General features: G+C 40.5%; 1 protein-coding gene across 2 annotated transcripts in view; it reads right to left on the reverse strand.

The window, feature by feature from the left end:
* Positions 1-3,565: 3,565 nt before the first annotated feature.
* SERPINI1 (serpin family I member 1) overlaps positions 3,566-19,552 on the reverse strand; it is an 83,133-nt gene continuing 67,146 nt past the window's right edge. For both annotated transcript variants that reach the window (XM_010801405.4, NM_001192238.1), the window contains exons 7-9: positions 5,654-5,740; positions 4,124-4,213; positions 3,566-3,893 (exon numbers count right to left, since the gene is read on the reverse strand). In XM_010801405.4, coding sequence (XP_010799707.1) covers positions 3,817-3,893; positions 4,124-4,213; positions 5,654-5,740 — 254 coding nt within the window. In that variant the 3' untranslated portion in view covers positions 3,566-3,816. The remainder of the gene's footprint in view (positions 3,894-4,123; positions 4,214-5,653; positions 5,741-19,552) is intronic.

The raw sequence follows: 19,552 nt of genomic DNA on the forward strand, positions 1-19,552 counted from the left end.
AATAGAAAGGAAATATTGAAGAAATTATAAACAAGACAAAACAATAGGAAAACCTTGGTATTATCAAATATTCTATTTTTAAGCACTCCATAAACATGCTAATAATAAGGTAGACTCCATTTTCATTTAAGGGACATCTAAATTGTTTTGAAATATTTTAAGGTAAACATTGACTATGTCAAACCCTTTGACTGTGTGGATCACAATAAGCTGTGGAAAATTCTGAAAGAGATGGGAATACCAGACCACCTGATCTGCCTCTTGAGAAATTTCTATGCAGGTCAGGAAGCAACAGTTAGAACTGGACATGGAACAACAGACTGGTTCCAAATAGGAAAAGGAGTATCTCAAGGCTGTATATTGTCACCCTGCTTATTTAACTTATATGCAGAGTACATCATGAGAAACGCTGGACTGGAAGAAACACAAGCTGGAATCAAGATTGCCGGGAGAAATATCAATAACCTCAGATATGCAGATGACACCACCCTTATGGCAGAAAGTGAAGAGGAACTAAAAAGCCTCTCGATGAAAGTGAAAGAGGAGAGTGAAAAAGTTGGCTTAAAGCTCAACATTCAGAAAACTAAGATCATGGCATCTGGTCCCATCACTTCATGGGAAATAGATGGGGAAACAGTGTCAGACTTTATTTTTTGGGGCTCCAAAATCACTGCAGATGGTGATTACAGCCATGAAATTAAAAGATGCTTACTCCTTGGAAGGAAAGTTACGAGCAACCTAGATAGCATATTCAAAAGTAGAGACATTACTTTACCAACAAAGATCCATCTAGTCAAGGCTATGGATTTTCCCACTGGTCATGTATGGATGTGAAAGTTGGACTGTGAAGAAAGCTGAGCACCGAAGAATTGATGCTTTTGAACTGTGGTATTGGAGAAGACTCTTGAGAGTCCCTTGGACTGCAAGGAGATCCAACCAGTCCATTCTAAAGGAGATCAGTCCTGGGTGTTCTTTGGAAGGACTGATGCTAAGGCTGAAACTCCAGTACTTTGGCCACCTCATGCGAAGAGCTAACTCATTGGAAAAGACTCTGATGCTGGGAGGGATTGGGGGCAGGAGGAGAAGGGGATGACAGAGGATGAGATGGCTGGATGGCATCACCGACTCGATGGACATGAGTTTGAGTGAACTCCGGGAGTTGGTGATGGACAGGGAGGCCTGGCGTGCTGCGATTCATGGGGTCGCAAAGAGTCTGACAAGACTGAGTGACTGAACTGAACTGAACTGAAGGTAAACATTCGGAATGGTAAAGTTTAATTTTATATCAGCAAATAAAAATTACATTTTGGACTTTATAAAATTCACATGCTTGTGTAATGATGTTTACTGTTCCTTATAGGTAACTCATTTAGTTGACTGATGGCTACACAGGTATAACAATATAGGTAATGCTTAAGAAGTAGTGAAATGGTAATAAAGAACATCACAAACTCAGGATATCAATACTGAATCAACAGCCTGTGTACATTATAAATGAAAACGAGAACGCTGGTCTCCAATAACCTCAGCTTTATGAATAAACTATAAGTCTTATGAACATACAAGTAGTAAAAGATTAAATGTTAAATATTGTGTCCTTGGATACTCATAAATTCTTTTGTGGGCATTGCCTATAAATGTCTTTATATTTTTAAAGACTATATTTCAAGTGTTCTAATATGCGAAGGAAGTCTGCATTTTTCTATAGTGTGTAATAGAAAAAAGAACTCTCAAGTACAATAATTTTCTAATAAATTTACAGCACTCTTAATGTAAACTACAACCCTCTCTCTTGAATCTCTCCAAGTTGCATGAAAATTATAAAATTTTTCTGTTTCAATAGGTAAACCTTGCTCCACTTAAGTCAGGGGGCCTGAGTCAATGGGCCAACAGTAATGGCATGGCCTGGGAACTTGTTAAAAATGTAGAATTTCAGGTCCCACCCAAAAGCTACTAAATGAGAATCTGCATTTTTAATTAGATACCCAAGTGATCGCATTACACATAAAAAACCAATTTAGGGTACTTCATTGATTGATCTAATTTTCTATAAATTAACCACATGATCTGATCTGAAACTAGTGAAGCTTTCCAGGGGTTCACTGGTAAAGAATCTGCCTGCCAATACAAAGGGACACAGGACATGTGGGTTCAATCCCTGGGTCAGGAAGATCCCCTGGAGGAGAAAATGGCAACCCACTCCAATATACTTGCCTGGAGAATCCCCATGGACAGAGGAGCCTTGTGGGCTACAGACGACAGGGTCACAGAGTTGGACATGACTGAACGACTGAGTACTCATGCATGCAAACAAATAATATTTAAGTGTTCCACATGTATCCTTTATTTTAGCAATATTCAAGATTTAGTGTATAACAAAATCACCAAAGGAACTTTTTAAAAATGCAGATTTTCAAGTTTTTCCTCTCAGTTTAGAATTCAGTATGTCAAAGTCAGGCCTGCTTGCTCTAAACCACAGCTCTCCTGAACAGAATTAAAGTTAATAATATCAATCCTTTTAACAGCTCCAAATCATAGCAAGATATCTAACATACAAGAAAGTCACAATCAAACTGTTTCTGTTAAATTTTGAAACATTTAGAACCTTTTCAGAAATTATTAATCAAAGAATCAAACATTTGGCATTAAATGAGTCTGGTTCCATTCATGGAATCTGATGAGATTATTCCTTCCCCCATGCACCCATCCCCCAACAAAGGAATGCCGTTATTTCAGCCACAGGATGACAAAATAATTTACTAGAGAACTTAAGAAATTGATACTGTCCCCACTGGAATTGACAACATTTGTACTAGAAAATAAAAGCAAAACATTACGTAAAGGACGTATCTCTCAAGAGGTCTCAAACACAAGTGTATTCCAGAACCATCAGGAACCAATGGGAAAAACAAGGAATGCGATACTCCAATTACAGATCTTTAAGTTCAAAAAAGGAAAACCTCTTACACAGAACAAACAAGAACATCCCTGTGAGCAGCTTTCGGCCTGTGACCTGCTAGTTTCCAGTATCTGTACCAGCAGAGTTTTTCTAGTTTATTCTCCAGTGAAATACCAGAGGGCATATTTTTAATTTGCTCATCTGGCTTATTTGGCAACTTGGGGGACCTAAGTTGTAGGTCAGATTTTACTTGCAGCAGCAAAACATGGTGATATACCAGGCTTGTAATCTATATCACCCTTATGAAGCCAAGTGGATCTTTAAAGACATAGTCAATAAGCTATAGCTATAAACTATGGGTTGGCATAGCCCCAATTTTTTCCTAACAAGTTTTTTCATGGAGCCACATAAAAGATGTTCAGTTTGCAGATTTTTATTTTAAACTATACACTGTCTTCAGAGAAACAGCAATCAGAGTTTTTGTGGAGTAGCTGTCCACAAAAATACCTCACTAGTTGTTATGTATAAGTGAATAACACTAATCTACTTTGGTGCTTTGTTTCTGCACAATTATGAAAGACTTAAGAAGTCCAGAAGTACCACTGTTTCCAAATTCTACGTAGAGGTATCTATATACTACAACTTCTAAAATGAAAACCAGAGCTGTTCACATGTTCACTATGTACTTTTATTTTAAATACTAGCACAACAAACACGATGACATGACAGGACCATTATCTCAATTATACTGATAACATTCCTTGACAAGTTGGCTTATAATTTACATACATTATTTTTTCAGGAACTATTTTAAATATTATTTTAAGATATATTGTAAAACACAAGTCTCAAATATATACCAGTTGCAAACATAATGTGCTTAGTTACTGTTTTCTTTGTTACTCAAATAAAATGATTTAAAGTTCCTCAAAATCATGTCCACTGGCGTTCATGGTTTCAGGATGCATGACTCGTCCCATGAATAGGATTGTACCTGCATTGGGTAGGGAGTGAACAAAAAAGGAGTTGAAACAAAAGCTATTTATTTTCCTTCTTGCTTACAATTAGCAATGTTCTAAAGATAAGAATGTGAATAAATTATTGTCACTTAAAAAATCATTTGAACATTAGAAATTATCTGATAAAAATGCAGGAATATGTTTTCAGTTAACAAATGATTTCTTTTTGGCCATAAATAAAGTTCTGTTCTCACAACAGACTTACCTGTTCTCCTGTTCCTGATAAGAAAGAAAAATGGATGGTCGACAATAACTTGAGGATACAGCACAGCCATCCTGCTAATTGCAATCATTCCTGTAGCACAGAGAGAAAGTAATTACATGTCTGTGGAGATGCAGGGACTAATAAGCAATTTCTCCAAACCATCTATGTTCAGCACAAAGGTAATGATTTATACAAAGCAAGATTTTAAAGACTTTTAAAGAGAGAAAAATTGTAAATGAGCTAACATCTCTATTTGATCTTAAAGAAAAACAAATACGTACACACACATGTACACACACTCAGTTTCCTCCCATCACCCCACCGAAAACAGAGGTTAATTTATTCTGCCTATTACAAATTTTTATTCTCGGCCTCAGACAAATACTTATGGCTTTAATAAAATGACTTAAGAAAAATGGGAAAAAAACAAAAACAAAAAACCAAATACCCTCCTCCAGTTTTCCCCTCCCCCAGTTTCTTTATATTACCAAATCATCATTTATCTGAAATGGGGATTTTACATAGCAAGTCACCAGGCTTCTAGCAAGTGGCCAGAACAGCAGTGATTAAAGAGAAAATACAGCAGGGAGAGATTCAATGATGTTTCCTACAGCTGGGAAACTGAATTCCCTTGAGATCCTTATTGTGGGATAATCATTTTATACTTGCTGCAGGGTGATGCGTTGTCAGGAATAGGCCAAGATTAAATGATGTAAGATTTGAAGCTTTCTCGATGCCTGAGACTACTGTTTCTATTTCCTCCCCCAAACACCATTTTAACTGATGAGATCCTTGTAACGGGTAAATATATGTGGAGGTTAAAAATGTGTACAAACATGATGTGTTACATTTTACTAGAGAAGGGAAAAATCCTTCTAAAATTTGGTGATGGCTGTTGAACATGATATTGAAAAAAAACCAAACAAATAAACGAGAAAAGAAAAATCCTTCTTACTTAACTAAGGAAATCAGAATGTTCAAAATAATTAAGGACGTTTACTGTTATTGTTGTTGGGGTTTTTTTTTTGGATGCATGATTTAGGTAAATTTTTTAAAATTTTCATTTAAAATTATTATTTTATTATTAACTTAAAATTTTGTATTGCATGCTATCATGTATGCTTGTTTGTGCATGCGCTTTTAAAAAAATCAAAGCTCTTCACTGACAAACTTAAGAACTAACTCCCACAAATAATTAAATAGAAAGAAAAATGTTTAACGGGGCAGCAGGGAAATATTTTAAATATTTAAATGGACAGCACAGCAGGAAAGTCTATTCTGCATAGCTGACAGTCTCCTCCTGCCTCTCATTAGAGATGGGAGTTATTCTGTATGGGGCACTGAAATGAATGCATGTTTCATACCCTATTTGGAAAATCCTAGCACGTTCATCATTAGCTTGACTTCTAAGCGAGGGCAGCATCAGTTTTATGACTTGATTCTAAAAATGACTCCCATTCCCCCACCCAAGACTGCTTTAAGAATACAAATCTAGAAAAGGGGAGATTTGGGAAGACCAGAGTTTGGCACCTGAGGCAGCAGCAGCTTCTGAGCCTTCTTCATTGACCTCTATGAAGCACTTGTGAATTGCTTTGGAAAGGAAAATCTCTTTGTTATCTGCCAAAAAAAAGAGAGAGATAACAGAAGCATTTTTTTTTTTTTGGTATCAGAGATAGGAAAGCACTTTACCCTTTACAGATCTGAAAAACATTAAGTGACATAAGGTACTAATATAAAACATATGAGATACTGTTGTAAGATTACTTTTATGATTTGAGAGAACTGTTGAAGATGTATTTCCTGTTTTGTCTTTTATATTATATTCTCTTGCTAACTTTCTCCTCCATTTTATTGGTAATTTTCCCATCGTTTGTTTTGTATATTGCCAGGAAAAGCAAAACGTGGCTCTGTTTTTAATAACAATTTCAAATTAGTTCATAACTCAAGAAAAACTCTTTATCTGTTTCTCGCTAACTTGAAACTTAAAAACATAAAATGAAAATGGGTAGAAATCCACATATAACCTAAATAAGAAATTTTAAAAAAATCTAATCTCTGATTACTGTGATAATATAAATATCCTTGGCAAAGGAAAACAAACTCGACTTCTAGATTGTAGAAATATGAATATATTAAAAAGTTATTTCCCATGCCAGTTAATTGGTTTATCTCAGGTTTCAAAAACACACTTTATCTTAAAGTCAGGCTAAATAACACTTTTAATATTAGGAGGGCTGTTTTTCCCTTTGAATTGTCTTTCTAGTTATGCTTACTTTTAAGTTGATGGCTGTTGTAGCTTGAATTTTGGAGAAGGCAATGGCACCCCACTCCAGTACTCTTGCCTGGAAAATCCTATGGACAGAGGGGCCTGGTAGGCTGCAGTCCCAGGGGTCGCTAAGAGTAGAACACGACTTAGCGACTTCACTTTCACTTTTCACTTTTCACTTTCATGCATTGGAGAAGGAAATGGCAACCCACTCCAGTGTTCTTGCCTGCAGAATCCCAGGGACGGGGAAGCCTGGTGGGCTGCCGTCTATGGGGTCTCACAGAGTCAGACATGACTGAAGTGACTTAGCAGTAGCAGCTTGAATTTGTTCTCTAAAATGCATATATTGAAGCTCTAACCCCCAAAATTTCATAATAGGACTGTATTTGGAAATTGCTGTTGTTGTTTAGTCGCTAAGTTGTGTCTTATTCTTTGTGACCCCATGGACTGTAGCCCATCGGGCTCCTCTGTCAATGAGATTTCCCAGGCAAGAATACTAGAGTGGGTTGCCATTTCCTTCTCCAGGGGATCTTCCCAACCCCAGGGTCAAACCCACGTTTCCTGCACAATTGTGCAAGCCAACTCCTTAAAATAAATCTCAATCTGTGTGTGTGTGTGTGTAAATGTGTATATAGACACAAATGCACCGAGCCATCTGTGTGTGTGTGTATCCATTCATCCTGTTGGATCTGTTTTATCTGGAGAACCCTGACTAATACAACATGTGAAGACATAGAAGACGGCCATCTATAACTCAAAGAGAGAGCTCTTATAAGAAACCAACCCTGAAGACACCTTAATCTTGGACTTTCAGCCTCCACAACTATGATGAAATAAATGTCTGTTGTTTAAGCCACTCAGTCTGCAGTGCTTTGTTATGGGAGCCCTAGCAAATGATACAATACAACAGCATTCAGTCTTGGGCTTCCAACTTCTCTTCAAGATTAAAACAAAACAACCAGGAGGTACCTCAAATACAGAAAAAAGAAAAAGTAGCACAAGGAAGCAGAGAAAGGATTACTCAAGTTTGTACCTTTTTTTTTTTTCATCCCAGGAGGTCTACTTCAAATTTAAGATAATTAGCTTTGTTGCTGATGCCGAGCACCACTCAGTAAAGGCAGAATTGATTTCCCATTAAACTGCTTAGTAGTACTTTCAAAAACACATAATTATCTGATACGGTTAGAAAATGATGTTAGACAACATTTTTGGTACACCTCTTGAAACGCTCCTGCTTGTTCTGAATAAGCCTCAAGACAAACTGGTAGCATCTCTGATCATACTTTTTAAAGATCTATTCCTTCTTCAGCTCATATTTAGCAATAAGATATAAGCCCTGCATTATGAAATAGTCCATCTCACATATTATGATATTTTCTTCTAGAATGCATTTGATAACTAGAAGAAAATTAGAAGGCATAAAGTTTTACATTAAACAAGTATAACTAGCTCTCTCAAATCCAGACAACTAGTCTTTTTTAGCAAATGAAAAGAAAAATATCAATTGCATTAACTAGTAAAAACAATTTAGTTGGCAAAACACTGAAATCCAAGAAAGTAAAATATATTAACTATTTAGTATTTAAATGGTGCTATATTATTTTCGGATTCTGCCGTCCATTTTTATCAGCCTGCCAGTTAAGGCAGGCTCACACATCAATGGCCCTGAGTGTGAAAGAGGCAGCACCTAGGTAAAGAGTGTCCACAGAAGAGAATTTTTAAAAATCACAAAGAATACTGTGCATAATTTTCTGCATATAAATGTTAATCAACTTTGTGTGCTAAGTCAATTCAGCCACGTCTGACTCTTTGCAACTCTATGAACTGTAGCCTACCAGGCTCCTCCAACCATGGGATTTTTCAGGCAAGAATACTATAGTGGGTTGCCATTCCCTTCCCCAGGGGATCTTCCTGACGCAGGGATTAAACCTGCATCTCTTACATCTCCTGCACTGGCAGGCAGGTTCTTTACCACTAGCACCACCAGGGAAGCTTAATCAACTTTAAGGGATATAAAGTATTTACTATGCACTGTATCTGTTTATAATACACACTTTGGCAAATTCTGATAAATGCGTATATCTACGACCCCACTTCCACAAATAAGATAAAGAATATTTCCACCTCCCCTCAAAGTTTCTTGTGCTCCTTTATGTGGATAACTTTGAAATAGAAGATTTGCCATAAACTGGACAATTTTACAAACATACATAAATCAGAAAGTTGAATCAAGGAAAAATATAGAAAGTCTGAATAGTCCAATAAGCATTAAAATAGCTGAATCAGTAGACAGAATCTTCCCCAGACCTCAAAATTAAAGACTCCAAGCTTAGATGGTTTTCTAGGGAACTTTAACCAAATCTTCTAGGAATAGATAGAATTTTCTGAGATAAAACTATTCCAGACTCTAGAAAGAGAATAAAAGCAATCTAAGTCATCTCTGGGTAGTCTTAACCTTGCTATTAAAATTAAACAAGTTCAGTTCAGTTGCTCAGTTATGTCCGACTCTTTGCGACCCCATGAACCGCAGCACGCCAGGCCTCCCTGTCCATCACCAGCTCCCGGACTCTACCCAAACCCATGTCCATTGAGTCGGTGATGCCATACTCTGTCATCCCCCATCTCCTCCTGCCCTCAATCTTTCCCAGCATCAGGGTCTTTTCCAATGAGTCAGTTCTTCGCATCAGGTGGCCAAAGTATTGGACATCAGTGGCCAAAGTATTCAACATCAGTCCTTCCAATGAACACCCAGGACTGATCTCCTTTAGGATGGACTGGTTGGATCTCCCTGCAGTCCAAGGGACTCTCAAGAGTCTTCTCCAACACCACAGTTCAAAAGCATCAATTCTTTGGCACCCAGCTTTCTTTATAGTCCAACTCTCACATCCATACATGACCACTGGAAAAACCATAGCCTTGACTAGATGGACCTTTGTTGACAAAGTAATGTCTCTGTTTTTTAATATGCTGTTTAGGTTGGGACTGTCTAAAAAAAGAAAATCATAGACCAAACTCACTTATTAACATGGAGGTAAAATTCTTTAAAATCAGAAAATTAAACCTAGAAGCATATACAAATCTTTTTTTAAAATGAGTTTCTGGGGATGTCAGCAGTTAAAACTGCTCTGCCTCCAGTTCCCATCACAAGCTTCCTCTGGGATGACCATCAAACACAAACCAATTTTTGCTACTCCCCTACTTAAACTGTTATCCTCTAACCTGCTAGCCCGCCCTCCCATCTCCCATTCAGTATATCACATACCTACATGCCTGCTCAGGATGCAGTATGAAGGCCTCCGTGAGGTTGACTCTGCCTCTTTCATTTAGCATTCTTCACTCTACACACTGTGTTCCAGATTTTTTGAACTGCAGTGGTTTGAGCATACCACACTTCATCACTTCTGTGTCTTTGTTTCCCTGGAAACTCTCTAAACCCTTGTACAGTCAGACACTAATCTTTTAAGGCTCAGCTTCCAGCCCTACCTGGGCTTTCCTGGTGGCTCAGAAGTAAAGAATTTGCCTGCAATGCAGAAGACCCGGGTTCAATCCTTGGGTCGGGAAGATCCCCTGGAGAAGGGAATGGCCACCCACTCCAGTATTCTTGCCTGGAAAATTTCATGGGCAGAGGAGCCTGGTAGGTGGGCTACAGTCTATAGAGTCGCAAAGAGTCAGACACGACTGAGCAGCTAACACTCACATTTTTCCCAACCCTACCAGGACTTTTCTGCTCTCCTCTGATTCCTACCCCCCATTAAAGTAGAACTAAGCACTTTCCCTCTGAACCCAGGATCTAATTCTATTTAAGCCTTCATAATATATCATATTTATACTGTTATCTCTCTCTTTCAGTGGATTTTCCACCTCCTTCAGGCAAGGATTGTGTCCTTCCTCTTAGCACCCCTGGCTTCTGGCATCTAGTGAGCCTAAGGGGCGAACTAACCTAAGTAGAGGGAGCTTTCTGGTAATGTGTAATTTACCAGTATTTAATTCAACATTTTGTTGTTGTTTAGTCATTAAATCGTATCTGATTCTTTTGCAACCCATGGACTGTGTAGCCTGCTCGGCTGCTCTACCACTGAGCCATCAGAGAAGTCCACAATCCAACATTTAGTAATTGTTGAATGAAAGAAAGAGAAAGTGTTAGTTGCTCAGTCGTGTCCAATTCTTTGTGACCCCATGGACTATATCCCGCCAGGCTCCTCTGTCCATGGGGATTCTCCAGGCAAGACTACTAAAGTGGGTAGCCATTCCCTTCTCCAGAGGATCTTCCCAATCCTGGGATCAAACCCGGTGTCCTGCATTGCAGGCTGATTTTTTACTGTTTGAGCCACTAGGAAAGCCCAAATGAAAGGGGTTAATTATTTCATATATTAATAGTAAGACCGTGGGTATTGTCACTCTACAGGTATTGTCACTCTACAGGCCCCACAATTCTGTTCACAATTATGGCTATAGAGTTTATTCTTATAATAAATAAAACATATGACACTAATTCAGAGTAGATGGAAAACAGTCCCAGAGAGACAGAAAGAATACAAAGACCTCACACACACTAGAAGACTTAGAAAATCTAACTGAGTGGAAGAGCAAAGGGAATGTGACTCAACAACCAATGTTATCATATATATTTCAAAGACAGCAAATAAAGATTGAAACCAATGTCCCAACCCCACCAGAGACAGCAGGCTTCTGCAGTTGTAAACAAGATCTCAGGACACTTAACCTTGAGAGAAATGCCACCTCTTTGGATGTACAAGTAGGAGAGAACATGTAAAAAGTGAGAAATCACATCATGAATACTGAGTTTTTCTTTTGGGACAAACTTCAAGCAGTTACATTGAAATAAAATATAAGCTGTAAGTGGCTTAAGAAAGAGTATGCTGCCAGCACATCACAGAAGGAGATAAGGTCATGCAGGAATACAGGCAAGTTCATAGCTTCTGTGTTTGCCCTCCAATATTGCTCATCCTTGTGTAATTATGTGTCAATCAAGGCCATCTTTCCTACTAGGCCAGACACTTATTCCCTGAGGGCCTGGACCTTCCTGTGCTATTCATCTTCTGTCTCAATCCCCAATTTCAGGCACACTGCCAGCCACTCAGGTATTTGAGGAATCATTATGTGAGGGGAGTTAAAAGAGATTCACACTGATGAGTTTATCTTATTGCTTAGAGAAAAGATAACTGTTCTCTAAAAATGGAAATAAAGAAACCATTGGGAAATAGACACACCAAAAAAAAAAAAAAAGAAATCCACACACTGTTCCCAAGCAGTCTTCCGGTCACTGCAGACACTGCTGCCAAATAACTGGTCCTTCTTTTCTCTGGGCAGCATGGTGCAAGGCTTTTCACAATGGATGAGATGGGAACAGGGCCAGCAAACCCTAGATCCCCCAGAGAAGAGCTGGGAGATAATACAAGCTTTCCCCAAAAAAGCAGAGCAAAATACTAAGGTATTCATTCAGCCGCAGAGCAAATATTTATCGAGTACCTTGCTTGCATGAGGTGTTGTTCAGGGCACCAGAGGCTCTGAGTGTCTGCGATGGACATATGCTGGCAGGCTAGCTTTTATACGGGAGGATGCCACTACTTCCTTCGTGGCACTGTTCCTAAACAGTCAATTTAAATAGATTGCTGCGTCACCAAGGACAGGCTTAAAATAACAAATGAACGGAGTTCCATAACAGAACCCTGGGGTACCAAAAACGTCTCTGTCTCTGTAATTTAGCTGCTAAAATATTTTGAGCTTCAGGCCCACCCACGACCTTTAGAAAGGTTTTAAGAATCTGAGCTCCTTCAAGGTGGGAATAGTGTTTGCTTGTTTATTTTTCCACATAGATTTTGTGATAGACCAGCAAATATTCATTTATGTATTCACTCATTCACTTAGTCATGTACTGAGCACCTGTGTGCCTGATATTGTTGATGAACTGGGTATGCTGCTGCTGCTGCTGCTAAGTCGCTTCAGTTGTGTCTGACTCTGTGCGACCCCATAAACGGCAGCCCACCAGGCTCCCCCGTCCCTGGGATTCTCCAGGCAAGAATACTGGAGTGGGTTGCCATTTCCTTCTCCAGTGCATGAAAGTGAAAAGTGAAAGTGAAGTCCCTCAGTCGTATCCGACTCTTCGAGACCCCATGGACTGGGTATACTATGATGCACTAAATAGTTCCTTCCTGGGAGGGAAAGCAGACATTAAATGAATGCATGCTCAGTCGCTCAGTTGTGTCCAACTCTTTGCGACTCCATGCAACCCTGCCAGGCTCCTCTGTCCATGGGGTTTCCCAGGAAAGAATACTGGAGTGGGTGGCCATTTCCTACATCAGGGGATTTTCCTGACCCAGGGATTGAACCCACATCTCCTGCATTATCTACATTAGCAGGAAGATTCTTTACACTTTCACTTTACTTTTTACCACTGAGTCACCTCAGAAGTCCAGACATTAAATAACAAGGATGATTTTTAAAAAAGAGAATCAATGAAAGACCACAGTTTCAGGGTATATTAAGTATAAGAAATAAGGTAAAGTGATGGGTTAGCTGTGACTAGGGCAGGTAAGAGGAACTTCCTGATATCAGATGTTAAGAAAGGCTTGTCTAAGGAGATTAATTTGAGCTGAGACCTAAAGAATACAGAGGAGTCAGCGCTGGACAGACTTGAAGGCAGAGTTTCTGGTAAAATGGGAGAAAGGCTAGTGCAATGCAGATACAAGCCAGGTGTGTTCAAGGACCCAGAAAAGGCCTGTGTGACTGGAGCATGGGGAGCGAGGAGGGCCAGAGCCTCGAGAGAAGCCCCCAGCTTGGAGCAAGGCAGGGCCCAGGATCATCTCCTAAGGGCTTGCTCCCATCCAGCATCTATCCTGCTTCCCACATTGTATTGGGCTCTGAGGACAGAAAGACATCTGTGACACATTCTGACAGCTTCTGAGGAGCTCCTGGCTTAGTGACAGGTAAGAGAACAAACAATCTAAAGAAAAGTAGAACTCTGATAGCACTTTGCACTATCAGAGTTCAGATGACGGAGAGAAAAACCATCTAGGAAGGGAATGATGTCCAGGAAGCTGCTCAGGGATGGTGACATATGAACTGGTTCTTGAAGAATAAGTAGAAGAGTGAAAGCTGGAGAAGGGGACAAGGCCATTCCCAAGTCAGGAATTATATTTGCAAGGTGAGAGGAGCAGTGGTGATGACCTGAAAGTCCAACTGAAGCCGGGGCTATAGGAGGAGGGAAGTGGCAGGGAATGTGCTCGATCTTAAGAGCTTGGATCATGATGCTAGAGAGCCTGGGGTTCGTTCAGAAGGAACAGGACACGACTGCTCTGATTTTAGCAGATACCTGCGGCAGCAGCTGGAAAGCGTGAATTGGATGAGCAATCAGCTGGGGGCAAGAAGATCAACTTTGTCAGCTGTTGCAACAGTCCAGGCAAAAAAGTAGGGGGAGAAGTGGAATTATGGTTTCAGTTGGAACCATAGCTGGAAGAGAAAGGCAGCCCTCTGACTTACAGGCAGAAGAAGAAAGAGAACAAACAAGGGCAGGTTGTTAAGAGTCAGTACAGCACAAATCCACATACTTGAGTCTGACCTGAATACGGCTTTTGCTGTGTCTTCTTAATTCCTTTATTTTATTGGGTCCTTTATTAAAGCTCATACTTTGTGCTGAAGGATTTAGTACTCTCTTTCTCTTTCCCCTTACACCTTCCAAGAGGATTATCTATTAATCCAAATGCTGACATTCATTTCCATTACAAAAATAGCCCTACTCTATAACCGGATCCTCACTGCAACTAGATGAGCATTTAAATACAGCCTGAGAAGAAAATGATTCTCAGCACTCTCTAGGTTCCATGTTTATTATATGAGTCTTTACTATGTTTTATGTTAATGGAATTTAGCGTCAAAAGTAATGGACATCAAACTGAGGTGAAAAAATAAACACCACAGATACAGAGCATCTCATCTTATTTGTTCTTTCATTCAGACAGTACAAAGCAGAAAGCAATAGTGCTGGGTGCCTCTTAAACACACATAAGGATCAATTTGGGGGAGCTTAAATTCTGGCAGGGGATACCTAATACATAAATAATTTTAGGAGATTAGACATGATATGTGACATAAGAAAAATAAGAGAATATTGTAGTAGTTAAGGAGTGGTAGCTTTTGGTTGGTATAATCATGGTGACTTATTAAAGTTAGGGATATCTGACCTGAGGCTCAGTTCAAAAGATATTTCAGGTGGGAGAGATTTCATAATGATGGGGTGCTGGGGGGATGTGGGGTGCCGAGCGAGTGTTCATTTTGGCTGGAGCACAGGCTGTCTGTAAGGAATCAGATGGAGCTGAGGCTGGAGGGAGCTGAGGCCTGAATGTCCTGATGAGAAGTGTGGATAGTGCACGGCAGACTGAAGGGACACTTTGAACAGGAACTGGAATGATCTGAGAGTGAGTTTTAAGGCGATTAATCTTGGCAGTGGTAGATAAGACAGATTAGATGGAAGAGAGATTGGAAACCGTTTAGGAGGCTATTGAAATAGTCTAGGGCAGCAGTAATGAGAGTCTGAAATGAAAGTAGATGCTATGGAACAGAAAATGAAAGAGTGGATTCAAGGGGTCTTAGCAAAGGACTCTCAAGTCACTCAGTTTTTCCAGAAGCAAGAGAATGTGAAGCAGGGTATTTTGTTGTTGCTGTTGTTCACTGCTAAATCACACTGACTATTTTTGAAGAAAGATAAAATTTTCATTACATGATTTAAAAATGTAACAGCATCCCAACAGTACCGAATTGTTTTCTGGGTGCTTTCAAATTTATAAATTCTGCTAATAATGTTATTTTTAAAAGATTTTCTTAGTTTTTAAGTGTGTGCGTGTACACCCGGTCATGTCTGATTCTCTGGGCCCCATAGACTGCAGCCTTCCAGGCTTCTTTGTCCATGGAATTTTCCAGGCAAGAATACTGGAGTGAGTTGCCATTTCCTTCTCAAGGGATCTTCCTGACCCAGGAATTAAACCTGCTTCTCTTATATCTCCTACTTTAGCAGGTAGATTCTTTACCAAAGAGTATTAAAGAAGTCATACATACACAAGGTAAATTTCCAAACCAAATACAGTGGCCTATGAAGTGAAAAGCCCTCTCTCACCTACAGCCTCTGTCCTTGAGGCAACCACTGCTATCATTTTCTAAGATAGTCATAATATTCTGCTCATTTAAAAGCTTAAATACATACTTATGAGGAGGTGGTCTAAGATGGTGATGGAGCAAAATCCTGAACTCTGCTTCCACAGACACCAAATCTACTGCTATGTATGGAACAATGACTGCTAGAAAAGAATGAATAAGCAGCTGACCAATGGGAGGGGTCACAATGAGTCAAAGGGCCTCATGGAGACAGGTAGGAGAGGCAGAGAATCAGTCTCACCAAAAATCCCACACCCTGGTGCAAAGACCCCCAGTAGGGAGGGATTTCTGGTCCAGAGCTACTCACCCAACCCTGCAGAGATGAGATCCCCAGATATCTGGCTTTGGAAACCTAAGGGGCTTATGTCCAGAGGACCCAGGGGCTGGGGAGACTTGAGACATTCCTTTTAAATGACACGGTCTCGCTTGTTCCAGAATTCAGCACAAAGACAGCAGTTAGAGAAGTGGCATGGATGAGTTCTGTGTTTGCTCTCTCCCTGTACCTTGCTTGCACAGGCTCAGCCTTGCTGGTCTTGGGTGTGCCCATTCCCAGAGCTCGTCCCCAGTCTTTCTAAAGGCAGGGGTGTGCCCTTCCCCCAGTGTTCTTCACCTGCATCACTAAAGCTGGGGAGTGAGCACAGTCCATTCAGGGAGGCCCCTTAATTGCCTGGTCCTTGTGGCCAGAGGGGTTTGCATTTCTGGCCACCCCCCCAAACTGTAACAACCAGAGAGACAGTTCTGTGAGGCTCCTACCCCCAGGGCAATGCATAGACAGTAAATTAAAACCACCTCAGTCTGCCTGCGAAAAAGGCTCATTGCCTTGTCCTGGAGCTTCAACCTGAGGGACAGGCTGCAGGTGTGTTTCCATGAACAGGTTACAGAGGCGCTCGCAGAGAATGCAGGCAGGAAGACACCCTCCTTCAGCCCTCTCTGGGCCTCACCACAACTTGCTGGTCCCTCCCCAGAAAGAAATTATTCACTCCCCTGAAGCCCTGATTTTTGCAAACTTTCACCCGGGGACACATTGAGATCTGGTCTGGAGATCAGCAGTGTTTGTAATTGTGGGCCCGCAGGGCTGCAGGGACTTGCATACCTTAAAAGCTACAGCCTGGGGCTTCCCTGGTGGCTCAGTGGTGAAGAATCCACCTGCCAGTGCAGGAGACAGGAGTTCGATCCCTGATCCTGGAAGATCCCACGTGCCACGGAGTAACAAATCCCATGAACCACAACTGTTGAGCCTGTGTTCCAGAGCCCGCGAACTACAACTACTGAACTCTGTGCACCCTACAGCCCATTCTCTGCAACAAGAGAAGGCACTGCAATGAGAAGCCCGCCCACCACCACTAGAGACTAGCCCCTGCTCCCTGCAGTAGAAAAAAGCCCGCACGCAGCAGTGAAGACCCAGCACAGACAAAATTAAATAAATAAATAAAATTATTTTTTAAAAAAGAACCACTCTAAGATAAAACATTTTTGTCACTCTTCCCTTAATTAAGTCCAGCTGTTTATGTCTCTCTCCTCAAAAGTCTGTGTATCTCTTCAGAGCAGGTCAGGTCAGATCAGATCAGTCGTTCAGTTGTGTCCGACTCTTTGCGACCCCATGAATCGCAGCACGCCAGGCCTCCCTGTCCATCACCAACTCCCAGAGTTCACTGAGACTCACATCCATCGAGTCAGTGATGCCATCCAGCCATCTCATCCTCTGTCGTCCCCTTCTCCTCCTGCCCCCAATCCCTCCCAGCATCAGGGTCTTTTCCAATGAGTCAACTCTTCACATGAGGTGGCCAGAGTACTGGAGTTTCAGCTTTAGCATCATTCCTTCCAAAGAAATCCCAGGGCTGATCTCCTTCAAAATGGACTGGTTGGATCTCCTTGCAGTCCAAGGGACTCTCAAGAGTCTTCTTCAACACCACAGTTTAAAAGCATCAATTCTTCGGCACTCAGCCTTCTTCACGGTCCAACTCTCACATCCATACATGACCAGTGGAAAAACCATAGCCTTGACTAGATGGACCTTTGTTGGCAAAGTAATGTCTCTGCTTTTCAATATGCTATCTAGGTTGGTCATAACTTTCCTTCCAAGGAGTAAGCATCTTTTAATTTCATGGCTGCAGTCACCATCTGCAGTGATTTTGGAGCCCAGAAAAATAAAGTCTGACACTGTTTCCACTATTTCCCCATCTATTTCCCATGAAGTGATGGGACCGGATGCCATGATCTTAGCTTTCTGAATGTTGAGCTTTAAGCCAACTTTTTCACTCTCCTCTTTCACTTTCATCAAGAGGCTTTTTAGTTCCTCTTCACTTTCTGCCATAAGGGTGGTGTCATCTGCATATCTGAGGTCATTGATATTTCTCCTGGCAATCTTGATTCCAGCTTATGTTTCTTCCAGTCCAGCATTTCTCATGATGTACTCTGCATAGAAGTTAAATAAACAGGGTGACAATATACAGCCTTGACATACTCCTTTTCCTATTTGGAACCAGTCTGTTGTTCCATGTCCAGTTCTAACTGTTGCTTCCTGACCTGCATAGAAATTTCTCAAGAGGCAGGTCAGGTGGTCTGGTATTCCCATCTCTTTCAGAATTTTCCACAGTTTATTGTGATCCACACAGTCAAAGGTATAACATCATAATCATTTCTTCCTTTTTATGACTTATTACTTTGCTCACCCTCTCTGCCTTACTAAGAGTTGTTAAATGAAAGGAATAGATGTGGCACTGAATATAATTAATTTGTATAACTTAAACACCATGAAATTTTCATTAAAGCAGAAAGTAGTAATCAAATACATGTTTATAATTTTCCTAGGTACTTGCGAGGATTACTAAGTGTCATAAACATTTTAATCAGCAAGGTTTTCATGTTATTTGGGGAAAAGAAGTATACATGTGAAAAGGACACCAACCACATAAGACAGAGCATATGGTGTCCCCAAAATGATGCAGGGAATAAATGCTATTGAATTTAGAGGAATGGAGACGCAAGTTTTATAGTTGTGTCACTAGAAGGTTTCTGAATTAATGATTTATAAGGTAATGTGTATATTTGTGAGAGAGAGAGGGAAAGAGAAAGAGAATGAAGAATGTATTACCTGGGGTGGCTGGTATGCCAGGATTTCCAAGACTCTGGCAAAACTGGAAATTTAAGAATCAAGGAATTCTCACTGAAAGCTTGAGAAGTTAACCTTAGATCAGTTATCCTGAAAATCTCAATTGGGTAGCATTTGAGGCCAATCCTGGATTTCTTACTGATATTTTAAGGAGTTAAATGATCCAAGAAATATAGCAGACAAGGTGGCCCCAGATAAACCTATTCTCTCCTTCTCTCCCTTGTTTTATCCTCTAGCAGATGTTTGTGTGTGCCCAATCAATTCAGTCATGTCCAATTATTTGTGACCCTATGTACTGCAGCCCACTAGGCTCCTCTGTCCATGGGATTCTTCAGGCAGGAATACTGGAGTGGGTTGCTATGCCCTTCTCCAGGGGATCGTCCCAATGCAGGGATTGAACCCGCATCTCGTACATCTCCTGCAATGCACCAGGGAAGCCTAGCAGATGTCTACTGTGTACCAACTATGTGTCAGCCCTGGGTCAAGTACTGGGAATGCCTCTGCAAGCAGGATGCTGAGACAAATTCAATGCTGATGGAGGCTTGTTCAAAGAGCAGAGACTTTCCACTATAGACTATATGAACTCCGAAAAAGACTAGTGTGATTTCAAATCTGCACTAATATGTACATTTATGCTCTACTGTCCCTGACAGTAAAGGCAATTAAATATTACCTTATAAACCTTCCAGATATGTGAAAAAATTTAAGCCACACTAATCACAATAATTGATTTGCCATTACAACGATACTCCCTCAGGACTGAAAAGCAGCAAATATTCTGTGTGTGCGAAATAACTGCCTAGATGTTTGGGTGAGACAGTGAGGAATATTTAATCAAACTGAAAATAGAGCCATGGTAAGAAAGCAAAATATAATTATCCAG

The sequence above is a fragment of the Bos taurus genome, chromosome 1 (genome assembly GCF_002263795.3).
Source record: "Bos taurus isolate L1 Dominette 01449 registration number 42190680 breed Hereford chromosome 1, ARS-UCD2.0, whole genome shotgun sequence".
Classification (NCBI taxonomy): Eukaryota; Metazoa; Chordata; class Mammalia; order Artiodactyla; family Bovidae; genus Bos; species Bos taurus.